The sequence below is a fragment of the Schistocerca piceifrons genome, chromosome 4 (genome assembly GCF_021461385.2).
Source record: "Schistocerca piceifrons isolate TAMUIC-IGC-003096 chromosome 4, iqSchPice1.1, whole genome shotgun sequence".
NCBI lineage: Eukaryota > Metazoa > Arthropoda > Insecta > Orthoptera > Acrididae > Schistocerca > Schistocerca piceifrons.
This window is the reverse complement of record NC_060141.1, coordinates 517,177,774-517,195,105: the sequence shown is the minus strand read 5'-3', so window position 1 is coordinate 517,195,105 and position 17,332 is coordinate 517,177,774. Positions and strand designations below refer to the sequence as shown.

Genomic DNA, 17,332 nt, shown 5'->3' with positions numbered 1-17,332 from the left:
TCTATTAATATCTTTCATTTGCTAACTATCCCTATCAGTAGTTAGTGCCTTTAGTAGTTTGAATCTTTTATTTAGCGGGCAGTAGTGGCGCTTGCTGTATTGCAGTAGCTTGAGCAGCGAAGATTTTTGTGAGGTAAGTGATTTGTGAAAGGTATAGTTTAATGTTAGTCAGGGCCATTCTTTTGTAGGGAATTTTGAAAGTCAGATTGCGTTGCGCTAACAAAGTATTGTGTGTCAGTTTAAGCACAGTCATATATAAATTGTTCAAAGGGGACGTTTCAACTTTACTGACAAAATCTTCTTTGATTACTAAATTTTCTTTTGAAGGAGTTTTATGGATATTGAATTCACTATGTGATCAAAGGTATCCGGACACCTGGCTGAAAATGACTTACGAGTTCGTGGATCCTCATCAGCAATGCTGGAATTCAATATGGTGTTGGCCTACCCTTATCCTTGATGATTCTTCATGGAGTACTGCACTGAGGAGAGGTATCGATGTCAGTCGGTGAGGCCTGGCACGAAGGCGGCGTTCCAAAACATCCCAAAAACGTCCCAAAGGTGCTCTACAGAATTCAGCTCAGGAATCTGTGCAGACCAGTCCATTACAGGGATGTTATTGTCGTGTAACCACTCCGCCAAAGGCAGTACATTATCAACAGGTGCTCGACCGTGTTGAAAGATGCAGTTGCCATCCCCGGATTCCTTTTCAACAGCGGGAAGCAAGAAGGTGCTTAAAACATCAATGTAGGCTTGTGCTGTGATAGTGTCACCCAAAACAACAAGGGCAGGAAGCCCCCTCCACGAAAACCACGACATGTGTGGCTTATGAGCAGTCGCTCGACCATGAAATACAAGTTTCCTCATCTCCCGCCTAAATGTCATAGTACTTGCAATGGATTCTGATGCAGTTTGGCATTCCTGTGCGATGGTCTGGATAGATGTCTGCTTATTACACATTATGAACCTGTTCAAGTGTGGGCGGTCTCTGTCAGTCAACAGACGAGATCGGCCTATACGCTTTTGTGCTGTACGTGTCCCTTCACCTTTCCACTTGACTGCCACATCGGAAACAGTGGACCTAGGGATGTTTAGGAGTGTGGGAATATCGTTTACAGACGTATGACGCAAGTGACACTCAGTCATCTGACCACGCTCTAAGTCCGTGACTTCCGGGAGCGCCCCATTCTGCTTTATCACGATTTCCAATGAGTACTGAGGTCGTTGATATGGAGTACCTCACATTAGGTGGCAGCAAAATGCATCTAATATGAAAAACGTATGTTTTTGGTGGTGTACGGACACTTTTGATGACATAGTGTGTGATTGGGTTGTCACAGCAGTTGCCCATTTGATCACATAGTGTGTGACTGGGATGTCACAGCAGTTGCCCATACAGAATGACTCACAAACAGCAACCGCACAAGCTGTAGTTCGCTTTATTGTTGTTATCGGTTACTTTCTGAGAACCTAATCAGATGGTCTGGGGGTCAACAGATAAAACAAGAATTACACAACTGTGATGGAATGGAATTATGGTGTGGCATTATTGTCTGGGAGATCTCATCTGCTTATGTTCAGCCGACTCATGAAAATATTTCTATTAGATATCATTTAAATGACTTGCGCCTCGATGAAGATGAGATAAAATCATTGGGATGACACAAACATCCAGTCCCCGACTAAGAAAATCTCCTACCTGGGACCCCGCGATCTAGAAGCAATAGTGCTAACCAGTAGACCACGAGCTGCGAAGACTGTTATGATGACACAAAACAAACTAACTCTCTTTAAGGTTACGTAGAACTATAATTTTTTTCAGGGGCTGCTTTGTAACTTAAGTGACTTATTATACGTGTTTTTCTCCATGTTATATTGACTTTTAAGAGCTCAGTCACGTTGTGGATGCCACGTCTTATATCACATATTTATCGATGACGTACGGATTGTACTGCAATCAAAAGTACACAGTCAGTGGAAACGTCCTTTTTTGTTTATTTAAGGTAATTTTAATTTTTCCAGAAATGTTTCAACACATTTGGTTTTGAGGTGTTGGCTACATGTGAGTGTGTCAGTGTAAAGTCTGACACTAGTGACAGCACTGGAGTAACTCATGTTTAGGTTGGGCAGCATTACACCCGATGTTGTAAGAAGATACCCAGTAGTGGCAATAGGGTACTCTAATATACAAGGTCAGATAGTAAGTTTATTCGTTCGATATCTTGAGCAATTACCAAAATATTTGTGGTGACGAGGTCGCACTGTATTGATATGTTTCCACGGATAAATGTAAGATTTATTAGTTTCCGTAGTAGAACACGGTGATATAACACGCTCCATTAAGTCTGGGAGACATCATATACAACTATAGCTAGTTAATTCCTAATCCATAGACCGTATTCATTATGTATCTTATGAAGTTGAACGTGTCAACAGAAAAGGAATTGCTGAAAAAACGAAAAAAAAGAAAAACTATATGCCTTGATGATGGCCGTTTAAAATTTATTATTTATTTCTGTTCAAGAATTCCTCTATGGCATAGAATGGTTCTCAAGAGCAAATTATTTTAATAAGCAGCAGTCACAATACCGTTGCTGCGTAGTAATCGCTTAACTCGCCACAAACGGTCCTGATGACTAAGGAATACTACATACCGAATGTCTATTTCGTCGAAAATCCAACCATAAGTTTGTTTGTAGCAGTGTAGGGAAATAGTACCAACCAAGAAGTCACTGGAATGCGTGGAATATTTCTACATTTCCCAAATGATTTCGAAAACTCTGAAAATACTAAGAGAGTCACTGTTTAATGCCAGGCATGCCGCATAATGTTGTAGGAGAAGTCGGTGGAAGGAAAAGTAGATGACTCACGTTACACTGGCCTCTGCCGCCCTGTGGCAGTCCGGCGCAGATGTTGGACGGCAGCGGCTGGTAGTCGTAGTCCGAGTACGCCTGCTGGCAGTCCTCGTCTGACCACACCACGATGTCAGCTTTCTGCAGGGCGTTTGTGGGAGGATACGCCTGCAACAAGTAATGAGTTCCTTACCTCTCAACTACCACCTACACAGAGATCTTTCTCTCTCACGCACACGCACGCACACACACACACACACACACACACACACACACACACACACACACACACACATATATATATATATATATATATATATATATATATATATATATATACGTGCGCGCGCGAGCGCGCACATCTGTGTTCTGATGTACACAGGCACTATAGAAATGTCACGCTTTCTCAGAATACACAAGCAAACGCCTTACTGCCTATTCTGTGAGGTCTCGGGATTGCAGCCGGATCATGTTGACTTATTGCCACAATATTTCGGATGGGTACCGTTCAGCCATCTTCACGATCTTCAGGCGAGTGTCCGCCACTAGAGACTGATCCCTTTTCTTTTTTCTTTTTTTGCTGGTTGTGATACAGCGTCACCGGTGTAGATCTGTCTTAGTATCTTGGTGGCGGAGTAATGTTTTTCTATCTTACACTAACTTCATTGTACTGGACGTAGAAGGTGTGGCGGTAGGACTTGAAGTCCAAGACCATCCTCCGACGGTGTAAGTTCAAGGTTACTGATAAGATTTGACACTACTGCAAAGGTAATTAGAGTCGTGGTCGCACCAAGGAGTTCACAGAATGAGTGGCCGGATTAAAACACGCGTTACTTGTGCCCATACCTTGGCTATCGTTAGCCTCGGTCCAAATCCGTAAGAGGAACAGCGCGGCGGTGCTGCCCCGGGGAATCGTGGAGCCAAAGTGTTGCAATCCACTGACCATGTTGCACAGGGGGTCGGCTTAGAGGCCCCTTGATTTCTCTCGAATGGACGCCTTTAGAGGGACAATGTTGGTATCCTCGTGTAGAGTAAAAGTCCTCGTGAGTGGAAGAGCATGCACACTGTGTAAGCACCTTATTCTGCTGGCGCTGGAGAGTCCGCATATGAGAGGCACTAAAAATGGCCCACGCAGAGGAGCCAAAGGTGAGGGAAGGGTGAAAAACCGTGTGTTAATGTCGGTGCTTGGTGTCCAAGGTCAGTTTCCTGCTGTTGAAGAGCGTGCACAACGCTTTTATTGGCTTCTGTCCCTTATAAGTGACGTATTTCGCATGTCGATGGAAGAGCACTTTTTTATTCATCTGGACACCTGGGTTATTGGTATCTGCGGACTACGGTACCAGAATGCCCACAGTCATGATGTTGTTGCGGAGGGTAGGGCGCCATTTGGTGAAGTAGACCGTCGTAGTTTTGACGGCATTGAGGGCCATCTTGTTTGTACGATATGAGGTGACTGTTGCGTCCTCCTGTCTCTGGAGACCAGGAATGAGCTAGTCGGTGTTGCATCCAATCGTATAGAGCGCAGTATCGTCGCCGAATTGCACCAACTGGCAGTGAGGGATGACTGGCATGTCATTAACACAAATGTTAAAGAGGATGGGAGACAACACAGTGCCTTGAGGGGTACATGTGATATATGCTCGAGCGTTTTCCCTGCTGAGTAACCAAGAAGGTGCCGTCACGGAAGATATTATCTACGACCTTGATAGAGGTGTCGGGGATAGTCGTCTGTGTCAGCATTTTGTACACGATATTGTCCTGCCAAATCCTGAAATAAGCATTTTGCAAGTCCAAGAAAACCGCTGGCGTCTACATAGTGGAGTTAAAGTCATTACTGATGTGTTCTGTGATCCTAAGAACTTGTAGTTCGACCATAAGGTGGGAACTGAAACTGAACTGTTCCGGTTGAATCGTCCCTGCCGCCAGAGGCTGGGAAATTCTGTTCAGGGTCAAAGATTCTTGGACCTTCGCCAGGCATTCAGAAGGCTAACGGGCCTGTTGTAGGTTAGGATTGTAGCATCCTTTGAGGGCTTGGAGGTGGTAGTTAGTTTTGTCTGCTTCCGCTGTGGGGGAAACGGCTTGCGAGGGAGCTGACGGAGGTGTTCATTTAAGATGTTGTCTGAACTGGGAGCCTGCTGCCCATGCTTCCGCCAGAGGATCCTATGGCCGGCCGCGGTGGACGAGCAGTTCTAGGCGCTTCAGTCCAGAACAGCGCAACTGCTACGGTCGCAGGTTCGAATCCTGCCTCGGGCGTGGATGTGTGTGGTGGTCTTGGGTTAGTTAGGTTTAAGTAGTTCTATGTTCTAGGTGACTGATGACCTCAGATGTTAAGTCCCATAGTGCTCAGAGCCATTTGAACCATTTTTGAGGATCCTATGGACATCTTCGTGAGATGTAATGTGAGGGGTAGTAAGAGATGATCAGTGCCTGAGAGCAGCAGCAGCCAACAGAATATCATTCCATCCTGAAGTTCATCAGGCGTAAGGTCATGGACGAGCAGTTGATTCTGAGCCTCAGATGCATCGGCCAGGGTTTCCACCATACTGAGGGTATCGTAAATTCAGCCATTCACCATGTGGGTGGGATGGTTGGTCTTCACTGCGGAGTGCCTCAGAGCTCAAACAACAGCCCATCTTGACTTATGTTGGAGGAGGCGGACATCTCGTCCTCCATTGGCTCCGTTTTACAACCAGCGAGGCGGTGGCAGAATTCACGTTGGAAACGCCTCATGCCAAGCTTATCCAAAGGGTTACGAAACTTTTTCCACTACCTGTGCTAGGGTTCTTCTGAGTTTTCAGTTCAAGCAATGATGGAGAAAAGTCATCCAATGACGTTAAAGCCATAGATACAATGGAAGTAGAGCACTTAATTACTTTCTGCATTTTCGGGATGAGATAAATCAACAGCGTTAACCGGACTGGCAGCAGTTGTCACATCGAGATTTTGCTGGTGTTGTTGTTAAGGACCCTGGCAGATTTGTTCCGGAGACTGCTATTGTCTCATTATCGACATCATTAATCGAAAACAAAGCCATGTACAAGGAATATCGTAAATGACATATTTAGATAAGAGAATGAAATCCAAAAACGGGGTGTAGTCAAACAAACTTTCACTGTTTGATGTCGACCGACTTCTTTGAGTATTCGCTGACTCATATCTTTGGACGTTGTATTTTAAATGTTTCTCCTGTCATTTGGCAGTTGATGGTTGGAGTGCTGATAACACAGTTAGAGGTACTTCCGGCATTCATTTAATGGTTTTTATTTGAGTTGTATCTTCTGGTATTCTTGTTTTTATGTTGTTCTGTAGACTGTCTGTGTAAACCAGTTATTTTGGAGACTGATGAAGCATATATATGGATCGCGATAACCCCTTCAGTATCAACCAAGGCGAGTACTTCAGCGTTATCGGTGTTTTCGTGCGCATTTGGCGTGTGAGTGGGGAGGGCATTCCAGTATTGACGTTTGCTTTCTCGATAAAGCATCGTGATTGTTCGGGTCTCTGCTTGTTCTGATATTAATGGCACAGCATTTTTAATTGTGGGTTGATGGGTGTCTATTACAATCTGTCTTGCGCCTGTGCGGTTACGATAACTCTCTTTTTTCTCCCCTCCTTCCGCCCACTGCCTATTAAAAGTCACTTTTCCGTCCTTTCTTGGCGGCCAAAGCATTCTCTATGTACATGCCTCTTACCCACTCACATTGATAGTTGGTTGTTTCATGATAAATTGTTACTGAAGTTAGATTGGGTTATCTGCTCACGCTTGAATTCGTACGTGATAAGTATTTTGTAGCGTACTTTAGAGGATTTTTCGGATAATAACTTACGCTGACGTGTATTTGCTGCCATTAGTCTCCAGTTAGATGATTGGTGATGGAACTGTGTGTGTTAGTCATAGGATTATAATTATACATCTTTAAATGTCTCCTTCTTATTAACATACAATTATCGTAGCCGTAGGTTACGCATTTAGTGGTTATGCACCTGTTTTCAAGTTTCAAAAATGGTTCAAATGGCTCTGAGCACTATGGGACATAACACCTATGGTCATCAGTCCCATAGAACTTAGAACTACTTAAACCTAACTAATCTAAGGACATCACACAACACCCAGTCATCACGAGGCAGAGAAAATCCCTGACCCCGCCGGGAATCGAACCCGGGGACCCGGGCGTGGGAAGCGAGAACGCTACCGCACGACCACGAGCTGCGGACTTTTCAGGTTTATTTAGGTTTACACATTTAGTGGATATTAAAAGGGTAATGCAGTATGTAAAGGGGGACGAAAATCTAATAGTCATGGGCGACTGGAATGCAGTTGTAGGTGAAGGAGTAGAAGGAAAGGTTACAGGAGAATATGGGCTTGGACAAGGAACGAAAGAGGAGAAAGACTAATTGAGTTCTGTAACAAGTTTCAGCTAGTAATAGCGAATACCCTGTTCAAGAATCACAAGAGGAGGAGGTACACTTGGAAAAGGCCGGGAGATACGGGAAGATTTCAGTTAGATTACATCATGGTCAGACAGAGATTCCGAAATCAGATACTGGATTGTAAGGCGTACCCAGGAGCAGATATAGACTCAGATCACAATATAGTAGTGATGAAGAGTAGGCTGAAGTTCAAGACATTAGTCAGGAAGAATCAATACGCAAAGAAGTGGGATACGGAAGTACTAAGGAATGACGAGATACGTTTGAAGTTCTCTAACGCTATAGATACAGCAATAAGGAATAGCGCAGTAGGCAGTACAGTTGAAGAGGAATGAACATCTCTAAAAAGGGCCATCACAGAAGTTGGGAAGGAAAAGATGGGTACAAAGAAGGTAGCTGCGAAGAAACCATGGGTAACAGAAGAAATACTTCAGTTGATTGATGAAAGGAGGAAGTACAAACATGTTCCGGGAAAATCAGGAATACAGAAATATAGGTCGCCGAGGAATGAAATAAGTAGGAAGTGCAGGGAAGCTAAGACGAAATGGCTGCAGGAAAAATGTGAAGACATCGAAAAAGATATGATTGTCGGAAGGACAGACTCAGTATACAGGAAAGTCAAAACAACCTTTGGTGACATTAAAAGCAACGGTGGTAACATTAAGAGTGCAACGGGAATTCCACTGTTAAATGCAGAGGAGAGAGCAGGTAGGTGGAAAGAATACATTGAAAGCCCCTATAAGGGTGAAGATTTGTCTGATGTAATAGAAGAAGAAACAGGAGTCGATTTAGAAGAGATAGGGGATCCAGTATTAGAATCTGAATTTAAAAGAGCTTTGGAGGACTTACGGTCAAATAAGACAGAAGGAATAGATAACATTCCATCAGAATTTCTAAAATCATTGGGGGAAGTGGCAACAAAACGACTATTCACGTTGGTGTGTAGAATATATGAGTCTGGCGACATACCATCTGACTTTCGGAAAAGCATCATCCACACAATTACGAAGACGGCAAGAGCTGACAAGTGCAAGAATTATCGCACAATCAGCTTAACAGCTCATTCATCGAAGCTGCTTACAAGAATAATATACAGAAGAATGGAAAACAAAATTGAGAATGTGCTGGGTGACGATCAGTTTGGCTTTAGGGAAAGTAAAGGGACAAGAGAGGCAATTCTGACGTTACGGCTAATAATGGAAGCAAGGCTAAAGAAAATCATGACACTTTCGTAGGATTTGTCGACCTGGAAAAAGCGTTCGACAATATAAAATGGTGCAAGCTGTTCGAGATTCCGAAAAAAGTAGGGGTAAGCTATAGGGAGAGACGGGTCATATACAATACGTACAACAACCAAGAGGGAATAATAAGAGTGGACGATCATGAACGAAGTGCTCGTATTAAGAAGGGTGTAAGACAAGGCCGTAGCCTTTCGCCCCTACTCTTCAATCTGTACATCGAGGAAGCAATGATGGATATAAAAGAAAGGTTCAGGAGTGGAATTAAAATACAAGGTGAAAGGATATCAGTGATACGATTCGCTGATGACATTGCTATCCTGAGTGAAAGTGAAGAAGAATTAAATGATCTGCTGAACGGAATGAACAGTCTAATGAGTACACAGTATGGTTTGAGAGTAAATCGGAGAAAGACGAAGGTAATGAGAAGTAGTATAAATGAGAACAGCGAGAAACTTAACATCAGGATTGATGGTCACGAAGTCAATGAAGTTAAGGAATTCTGCTACCTAGGCAGTGAAATAACCAATGACGGACGGAGCAAGGAGGACATCAAAAGCAGACTCGCTATGGCAAAAAAGGCATTTCTGGCCAAGAGAAATCTACTAATATCAAATACCGGCCTTAATTTGAGGAAGAAATTTCAGAGGATGTACGTCTGGAGTACAGCATTGTATGGTAGTGAAACATGGACTGTGGGAAAACCGGAACAGAAGAGAATCGAAGCATTTGAGATGTGGTGCTATAGACGAATGTTGAAAATTAGGTGGACTGATAAGGTAAGGAATGAGGAGGTTCTACGCAGAATCGGAGAGGAAAGGAATATGTGGAAAACACTGATAAGGAGAAGGGACAGGATGATAGGACATCTGCTAAGACATGAGGGAATGACTTCCATGCTACTAGAGGAAGCTGTAGAGGACAAAAACTGTAGAGGAAGACAGAGATTGGAATACGCCAAGCAAATAATTGAGGACGTAGGTTGCAAGTGCTACTCTGAGATGAAGAGGTTAGCACAGGAAAGGAATTCGTGGCGGGCCGCATCAAACCAGTCAGTAGACTGACGACCAAAAAAAAAAAAAAAAATAGGTTTACATGTACCCTCACTCACGTTCCAATGGACAGAACTTTGGGATTGCCAGGGTTTTTGTTGTAATAGTGGATGTATTGTCAACTTGTAGATTGCTGTTATATGTTCATAGTCTTACATCAAACACAAGTATTGGACTTAATTTCGATTTAATTATTGGCATGTTTTGTGGCCTCCTGACTGATCAATTGGTAATGTGGTTTGTCTGTTAGACGATATATATATGGCCAGTATGGTTCTTTTGAAACGTGATTGCATGGATCTAATGGTATTTAGTATTGATGCTACTGAAAGACCAAGGTGAGTACTGTTTACAGTACATTTCCTCATAAGTATATCCAGTTCAAGTTTCATTGCATTTATTGTGTGTTCACTTGTGCTTAACACATATGAGTACCTTTTGAGCTGTTTACTAGTCAGGAATCTAGCTGACGTGAACACTGCTGTCATTGGCCTCTAGTTAAGTGCTAGGTGGTAGAACTGTGTCAGTTGGTCCTAGAATTATAACTAGATATCTTCGAATGTCTCCTTCTCTTTAACATATAATTAGTTTAATCATATGTGACGCATTTAGTGGGTATGCACCTGTCTTCAATTTTAGGTGGATTTACACTACCCTCACTTAAGTTTCGCTAGATACGACTTGTGGCATTGCCAGTGTTTTTGTTGTAATAGTGTATGTATTGCCAACTTATAGACTTCTGTCACGCATTTATAGTCTTACATTTAACAGACATATTAGATTTACTTATGATTTAATTACTGGCACGTTATATGGCCTCCTCACTGGTCAGTTAATAATGTGGTTTGTCTTTTAACGATATGTATGGCCGGTATGTTCCATTGGAAATTTAAATTCCTGGATGTAATGACTTTTGCTTTTAATGTGGTGGAAAGGCCATGGTGTGCACCGGTTACAGTACATTTATTCGTAAGCATATGTTATTTTAGATGTCATTTTATTTCTTTGTGTTCATTTGTGTTTAATACACATGAGTACTTTCTGAGTGGTTTACTAGTCAGAAAGCTTTTGTAATATTTCATATTGATATATTGTTGAGTCATATTATGGTGCACTGCATCCTCGCAGGCTACTTAGTGTACTTGTGTGTGATTGATTCGTGGGAGTACATAATATATGGATGTATTCGCACGTGAATGTTGTTCACCATAAACAGTTTCTTGTGGAGATTTCTCGCATGTTCTACAAATGTTATGGTCTGAGGTACTATATTTTGCACTCTGACATGTCTTGGAGCCGCGCGGAGTGGCCGCGAGGTAAGAGGCGCCATGTCACGAATTGTGCGGCCCCTCCCTACGAGAGTTCGAGTCTTCCCTCGGGCATGGGTGTGTGTGTTGTCCTTAGCGTAAGTTAGTTTAAGTAGTGTGTAAGTATAGGGACCGATGACCTCAGCAGTTTGGTCCCTTTGCAAGTCACACACATTTGAACATTTTTGAACATGTCTTGGACATTCATTTTATGCAATGACGTAGGTATGCCCCTCAACTGTTTACAACTCAGCATTTTATACTTTGACACGACGCATAGATCATGTTTTTTCGCTTTTCTTGTTTCTGAGGTGGTTGTCTCCTTCAAATATTTATCATTTTATAGAGTTGTTTTGTCTTTCAGTAGGTTATTTCAGGGTAGTGTGGATGATGTATGTCCGACTGGCTAATAAAAATCATAGAATGGTTGTTCAATGAAGTTATTAATAAATAACATAATTGTACAATGTATTGAGTAGAAATTCGTTATGGTATACCTTAGGTAAGTGCCAATGGATGTATCTTTGTTGTGTCAAATGATTACTGTAAATTCACTTGTATAGTCTTGTCCTTGATTATCATTCTCTTTTTAATCTGTCTTTCTGTTCCACAGTTGATAAGTTGATAACGCTGTCATCACTGTTTAGTCATGCAGGCCTGAAGACGGCGCACTGAAGTGCTGAAACTGGTAACTACACAATAAATAAGATCATAAGGGCGGTTGTAGGCGTTTTATTTTCTTTCGATAATGAACGGCCGTGGTCCCCAAGACCTCCAGTCAAAAGAAGTGACATACATAAACTTGTACATTGCGTTTGGTACTACTGTCTTACTGTATATGTAGAGTTATTCGATAGGTTATGTTCCGCCTGCTGTTAGTAGGGGGTTCTTAGCCAAATCTTGGGGTTTACTGCTCAGCTACAAGTGGCGATTACTTGTTTACCCCTCGTCCAAATGGTGCTAGTTTTGTGGTTGGCAGTCGAACTTCTCTTCGTTTACTATATTTAGATTTTGGCTACCTTACAAATGTAATTACAATTAAATTAATACAATGGAATGAATACCCTTAGCTGCACGCAGACGTTGATATACGTAAACGGGGACAGTTGAAAATGTGAGCCCCGGCCGGGACTCGAAACCGGGATCTCCTGCTTACATGGCAGACGCTGTATCCATCTGAGCCGACGAGGACACAGAGGATAGTGCGACTGCAGGGGATTAGCTTTGGCACGCCTCCTGTGAGACCCAAATTCCCAGTTTACTATCCCACACCATATTCGTAGGGCCCCTGCCCATTACACTCATTACTCGCGGCTTTACCGATTCCCGTAAGAATTCGAGCACTGTTTGTGCATCCGCACAGAAGATGCTCAAATGGCCGGTGGGCCTTACCTATAGATATATATATGAAGATGGTATCTGCTCTTTCAGACATGTCCGACAGAACAGATATCATCTTCATATATACCTAACAAATTTCATTGATCTGATTCCATTAACTCATTGAAACATTATTTATTTGTTTTCCTTAATGCTGTAATTTTGACTATCATGCAGCGACGTAGTAGAGGCCTGGACCAATTCCTGTACAAAATTCTGTATTTCTCAGCTAATTAGGTTAACACTTGTGTTTCTTCTCGTGGAACTTGGATGAAATCTGCCTGGTTGATTGAGGAGGCGAGGTGTCCGAAGTGAGCCAAGCCCGTGTCCGACCAACGGCCAGCCGGGTGCAGGTGTCCCCGCACCACGTAATCTTTCTGAGCGGACTACGCCTTGCCAAGACGGGGTTGTGTAGCATGTCGATGTACTGATTTGTGTCTCAATCACAGCGCGCCTACTACGGGTCTCCTTTTAAATTTTTTTCTAGCTCGTCTTAATTATTGAGGTGTTAACCGTCAAATTTACTAATTAAGTAATCACTATATTTATTTACTTAGATGTGTTTTTGGAAGGGTGAGTCGGCCAGCTGAATGGTTATTAATCTTACTCGTTGAATACACTGTTGGTATTTGGGCTGGCCAAACAGTAGGAGGTTTAAGATCTGTCATTGAAGACGCAATACCTAACACCAATTCTGTCTGGTTATTTCTTTTGCGCGCCTTCCGGCGATACAATGATTTTTTTATATAGTGCGTTATTGCGGAGAATACTTCTATTTTAGATTGTAAATATTTAAGTTTTTTCTAGAAAGAGTTTTTACCTGTTTTATTCTACTGCTAAATTTTTTATTATACTATTTAATCTGTTTGCTATTAATCAATTTGGTACAATTTTATGATTGTAAACTATTCTGTTCCTTGGTAGTCAGCGGAACTGGAGGTGTTTTTCCAGTGGACGTTTAATAAATCTAACTTAGTGATTTCTCTTAAAATAAAGAGAAAATTCACAACACGAATGATGTTCAGTCTGTCTTCCGCCCTGTCATTCCTACCACAGACAGCCTGACGCTGATATTGCGTACCATTCTGGCAGCAAGAGCATGGTTTTCTTTGGAATGAAGGACTGAAATCTACTGAGCATCATTCGCGTTACTACGCTTAGATACAGTTTAATACTATATTTTGTATCTTTTCTGTTTAGACACAATTGCTGTTGTTTTGAAATTTGGGCCACAGGTGCGTTCCCTTCCAAATGGAGTCTAGATTCGTGGTCAGATCCGGCTGTTTGAGGAAGGAAGAGGTAAAGTATGAGTGTCGCATCCCTGTATTGACGTTCCCAAACTATGGGCACGACCTCGTGCGGCTGTGGGGGCGCCAGTCCTGGTGACGACGGAGCGGAAAGGACAGGTGGTGACGCCCTTGAATATTGGGCCGATTGGCTCTCTGAGCTTGAGCAAACCACTCACTTCGTAAAAACCAGTGTTCCATCTCGTGGCCAAGCGTATCGAATGCAGGCGCAAACTGCGCATTGGTTAAGAAGGGCTGAAGATTTAGCAACGGTGGTTATTGATCTTTAGATCAAACCTGACATTGACCGGCTTTATAACAGGACGGTCAATTTACAGATTGCTTTGAGCGCCTTTACAGGGAAATGAAAGTTACCAGATATCAAGAACTCTCCCCATCAACTAAGGTATAGAGATACTTCCCGTCGGATTACCCAATCTTTTTCTGAGTGTGCTGCGTGCGTAGATCGCCTCGCTGTTGACACACAGCAGTGGTTTCTTAGTTTTTTTGTGGTTTTCCGTTAAACTAAAGGAATAAGGCGAAGTTTTTCAAGATGTCGTGGGAAACCGTTTTCCAGCTGATCTATCCTTTGTGCCAGGGGTCCCTGGTCGAAATGGTCGGCGCGGTTTCAGATAGAATGGGGTCCTTAAAAAAACTGCGTTGTGCGGGTTCTGAGGGGGCGTTTGTCCATTAAGATAAAGAGCGACCAAGTCAGTTATTATTTCTTTCAGCATCAGCAGAGGATAAGGGTCTAGTTCACAATATTCGTGAAGTACGAATGGCAGCCGTAGCTCTTGACCTACAGCAGTCTGATATGTGGTAGTTAACACTATCTTGCAAGATATTAAGGGGATAATCGTTCAAGGGTTCTATTTGCTGAGGGACCCGTGACCTATCATGACTTGGATGGTCTGGTTACTCTTGTGAGGGGCCTAAGAAAGCTAACCAAAGGAGAGTTGGCGAGAGGTCGTCATCGGAATCTTTTGCCATTTCTACTCCAGGAGTAAGTTCCGCTAATAAGGTGTCGGCCGTTATAGGTCGTTGATATTGTTGTGATAGGCAGGGACATTTTCCCCACCAATTCAAAGTTCGGCGGCAAGGAACGTCGTAACAGGCCACGCTAGAAGACGGCCCGGTGTGGTATGGGTTCAGTGTTGCGACGTCAATGTAATAAACTTAAAGTGGTGAATAACTATCCTCTTCCTTTCGTTTGCTCTTACGTTAATCGTGAGCCCTTGCACGCTTTGATCGTCTGGGTGTAGAGGTTCGCTAATGAGTAATCGGTGGTATTCCAGATACCAGCACATTTGTAAGCTCGCCAGTTTAAAACTCGTAGGCATACGTTGCAGGACCGTTGATGGTCAAGCTTTTCACCCAAATCGCCATGTACGCGTTTTTTGTCCATTGGTGAGTTTTCTTGGCCTACAGAAGTTTTAGTGGCGGCGGGTCTCAGTACCTATCTTTTACTGAAATGTGATATTGTTAAATTACACATGCCGCTGATTTTACTTTGGATTTCTGTCAGAAGTGAAGTTCCGTTTGTACCACCATTCTAAGGGTATGAGCCCATGTAATAACCATACTTGTAGTATAGGCTTACATGTGGCGCGCCTACCTCCCAGTCAAACTCATGTCTTGCTAGACATGTGTATTTTTCCCGAGGTACTGAGTGACAGGTTAGGTGTTACCAACCGTAATGAGCATCGTATTTAGTTACCTGATCATATACCGGTCAGACAGTCACAATATCAGCTGTTCCTACCTTTTGCGCAAGCTGGTTAACAAAACGCTCGCTTAGGGGTTATACAGCGGTCCACTTCACCATATGCCTTGCCAATACTTTTAGTCATGCGGTATAATGGAGGGGATACGATCAGTGGTTTGTCAGTTTCTGTTGCTTTCTGCTCGTCAGTCAATTTGTGTCACGCTCGTCAGTCACATTGAATCACCTTCTACTGGTCAGCCATCTGTGCGACGTAGGTCTTCCACTTACTGTAATGTTTGTTAGTAATAGCCTTAAAATGTGTCCGCAGCTCGTAGTCGTGCGGTAGCGTTCTCGCTTCCCGCGCCCGGGTTCCCGGGTTTGATTCCCGGAGGGGTCAGGGATTTTCTCTGCCTCGTGATGACTGGGTGTTCTGTGATGTCCTTAGGTTAGTTAGGTTTAAGTAGTTCTAAGTTCTAGGGGACTGATGACCATATATGTTATGTCCCATAGTGCTCAGAGCCATTTGAACCATTTGAACCTTAAAATGTCCTTGCTAATCTTCAGTTCTTCCGATACCTGCCTTTGTCTAAACCCCTCAGAAAGACGTAGTGTGGTAAGTCACATAACGACTGTGAAACTGGAAAAGGCCAGATAGCCTCGCTCGTGTCGACGACGACGAGGACGACGACAACGATGATGATGATGATGATCACCTTCAGAGGCATTTTCCGATATCGCACATGCATCTTCTGCATTGTAATCAAGTTGCTCGATTTTATTCTTGTTGACGCCCGAACACAGAGTGTTCAACCCATTGCGATCCAATTTTTTGCTTCTTTTCGGGAGCGATACCTTTTTTCACAATGAAAGACACACTTTGAAGTTAATGACATCCATTTTGTGCTAAGAGACAAATTTTCATGTCTTTTTTCTGTTGGGTTCGAGAATATTAATGCTGAGTGGCTGCTTCGTCACTACATGGTCCTAACTTCCTGGTAGCACATTTGCTAACTTACCTCTGTCATTCCCCACCCAACAACGGTGGCTTCTGTTCCAGCTGCAGTCTGTTCAAATGGTTCTGGCAAAAGCGCTGGCTGTATTTCAGGGCCAAATGACAGAGGCTGCTCCAGCTGCGAAAGTAAAAATTTTTCAGTTTTACAAGTTTGTGCAGACTTGTTATTAATATTCATGTTGCTTTATTTATTTCCAATAGTGCATCGAATATACACTCATGCTCATAAATTAAGGATAACTGCAGAATGTGGTGCTACACAACGTGGCACTACACAAAACTGGCTCTAACAGCATAGGCACATGAGGAACACACACGACACAGATCAGTAAGTAGGTGGTATTGGTGATAAGTTGAGAAAACCGTCCCGAAACACATTTGCTACAAAACGCCGCTGTTTCCTGCGCAAGTACCCCGACATCAATATGGGATATGATCACCAAGCACATGTACACAGGCCGCACAACGGGTTGTCATACTCTGGATCAGGTGGTCGAGCAGCTACTGGGCTATAGCCTCCCATTCTTGTACCAGTGCCTGTGAGAGCTCCTGAAGTGTCGTAGGGGTTTGAAGACGTGCAGCGATACGTCGACCGACAGTATCATAGACGTGCTCGATGGGGTTTAGGCCTGGAGAACAGGCAGGCCACTCCATTCGCCTGGTATTTTCTGTTTCAATGTACTCCTCCACAATGGCAGCTCGGTGGGGCCGTGCGTTATCATCCATTAGAAGGAAGGTGAGACCCACTACACCCCCGAGAAGGCGGACTACTGGTGCAAAATGACGTCCCGATGCACCTGACCTGTTACAGTCCCTCTGTCAAAGACATGCAGGGGTGTACGTGCACCAATCATAATCCCACCCCACACCATCTAACCATGACCTCCATATAGGTCCATTTCAAGCACACTAAGGGGTTGGTATCGGGTTCCTGGTTCAAGCCAGATGAAAACCTGGCGAGAATCACTGTTCAGACTATACCTGGACTCGTCCGTGAACACTGTTCCAGTGACCATGTACTGTGTTCTTAACACCAGGCTTTACGGACTCTCTTGCGACCAGAGGTCCG

At 43.3% G+C, this 17,332-nt stretch overlaps 1 protein-coding gene across 1 annotated transcript in view; it reads right to left on the bottom strand.

Annotated features, from left to right (window-relative positions):
* Positions 1 to 17,332, bottom strand: part of LOC124795967 (trypsin-1-like) — a 109,719-nt gene that overhangs the window by 9,847 nt on the left and 82,540 nt on the right. Inside the window, exons 2-3 of the mRNA XM_047260049.1 lie at positions 16,268 to 16,381; positions 2,871 to 3,020 (exon numbers count right to left, since the gene is read on the bottom strand). Of these exons, the coding sequence (XP_047116005.1) occupies positions 2,871 to 3,020; positions 16,268 to 16,381 (264 nt within the window). The remainder of the gene's footprint in view (positions 1 to 2,870; positions 3,021 to 16,267; positions 16,382 to 17,332) is intronic.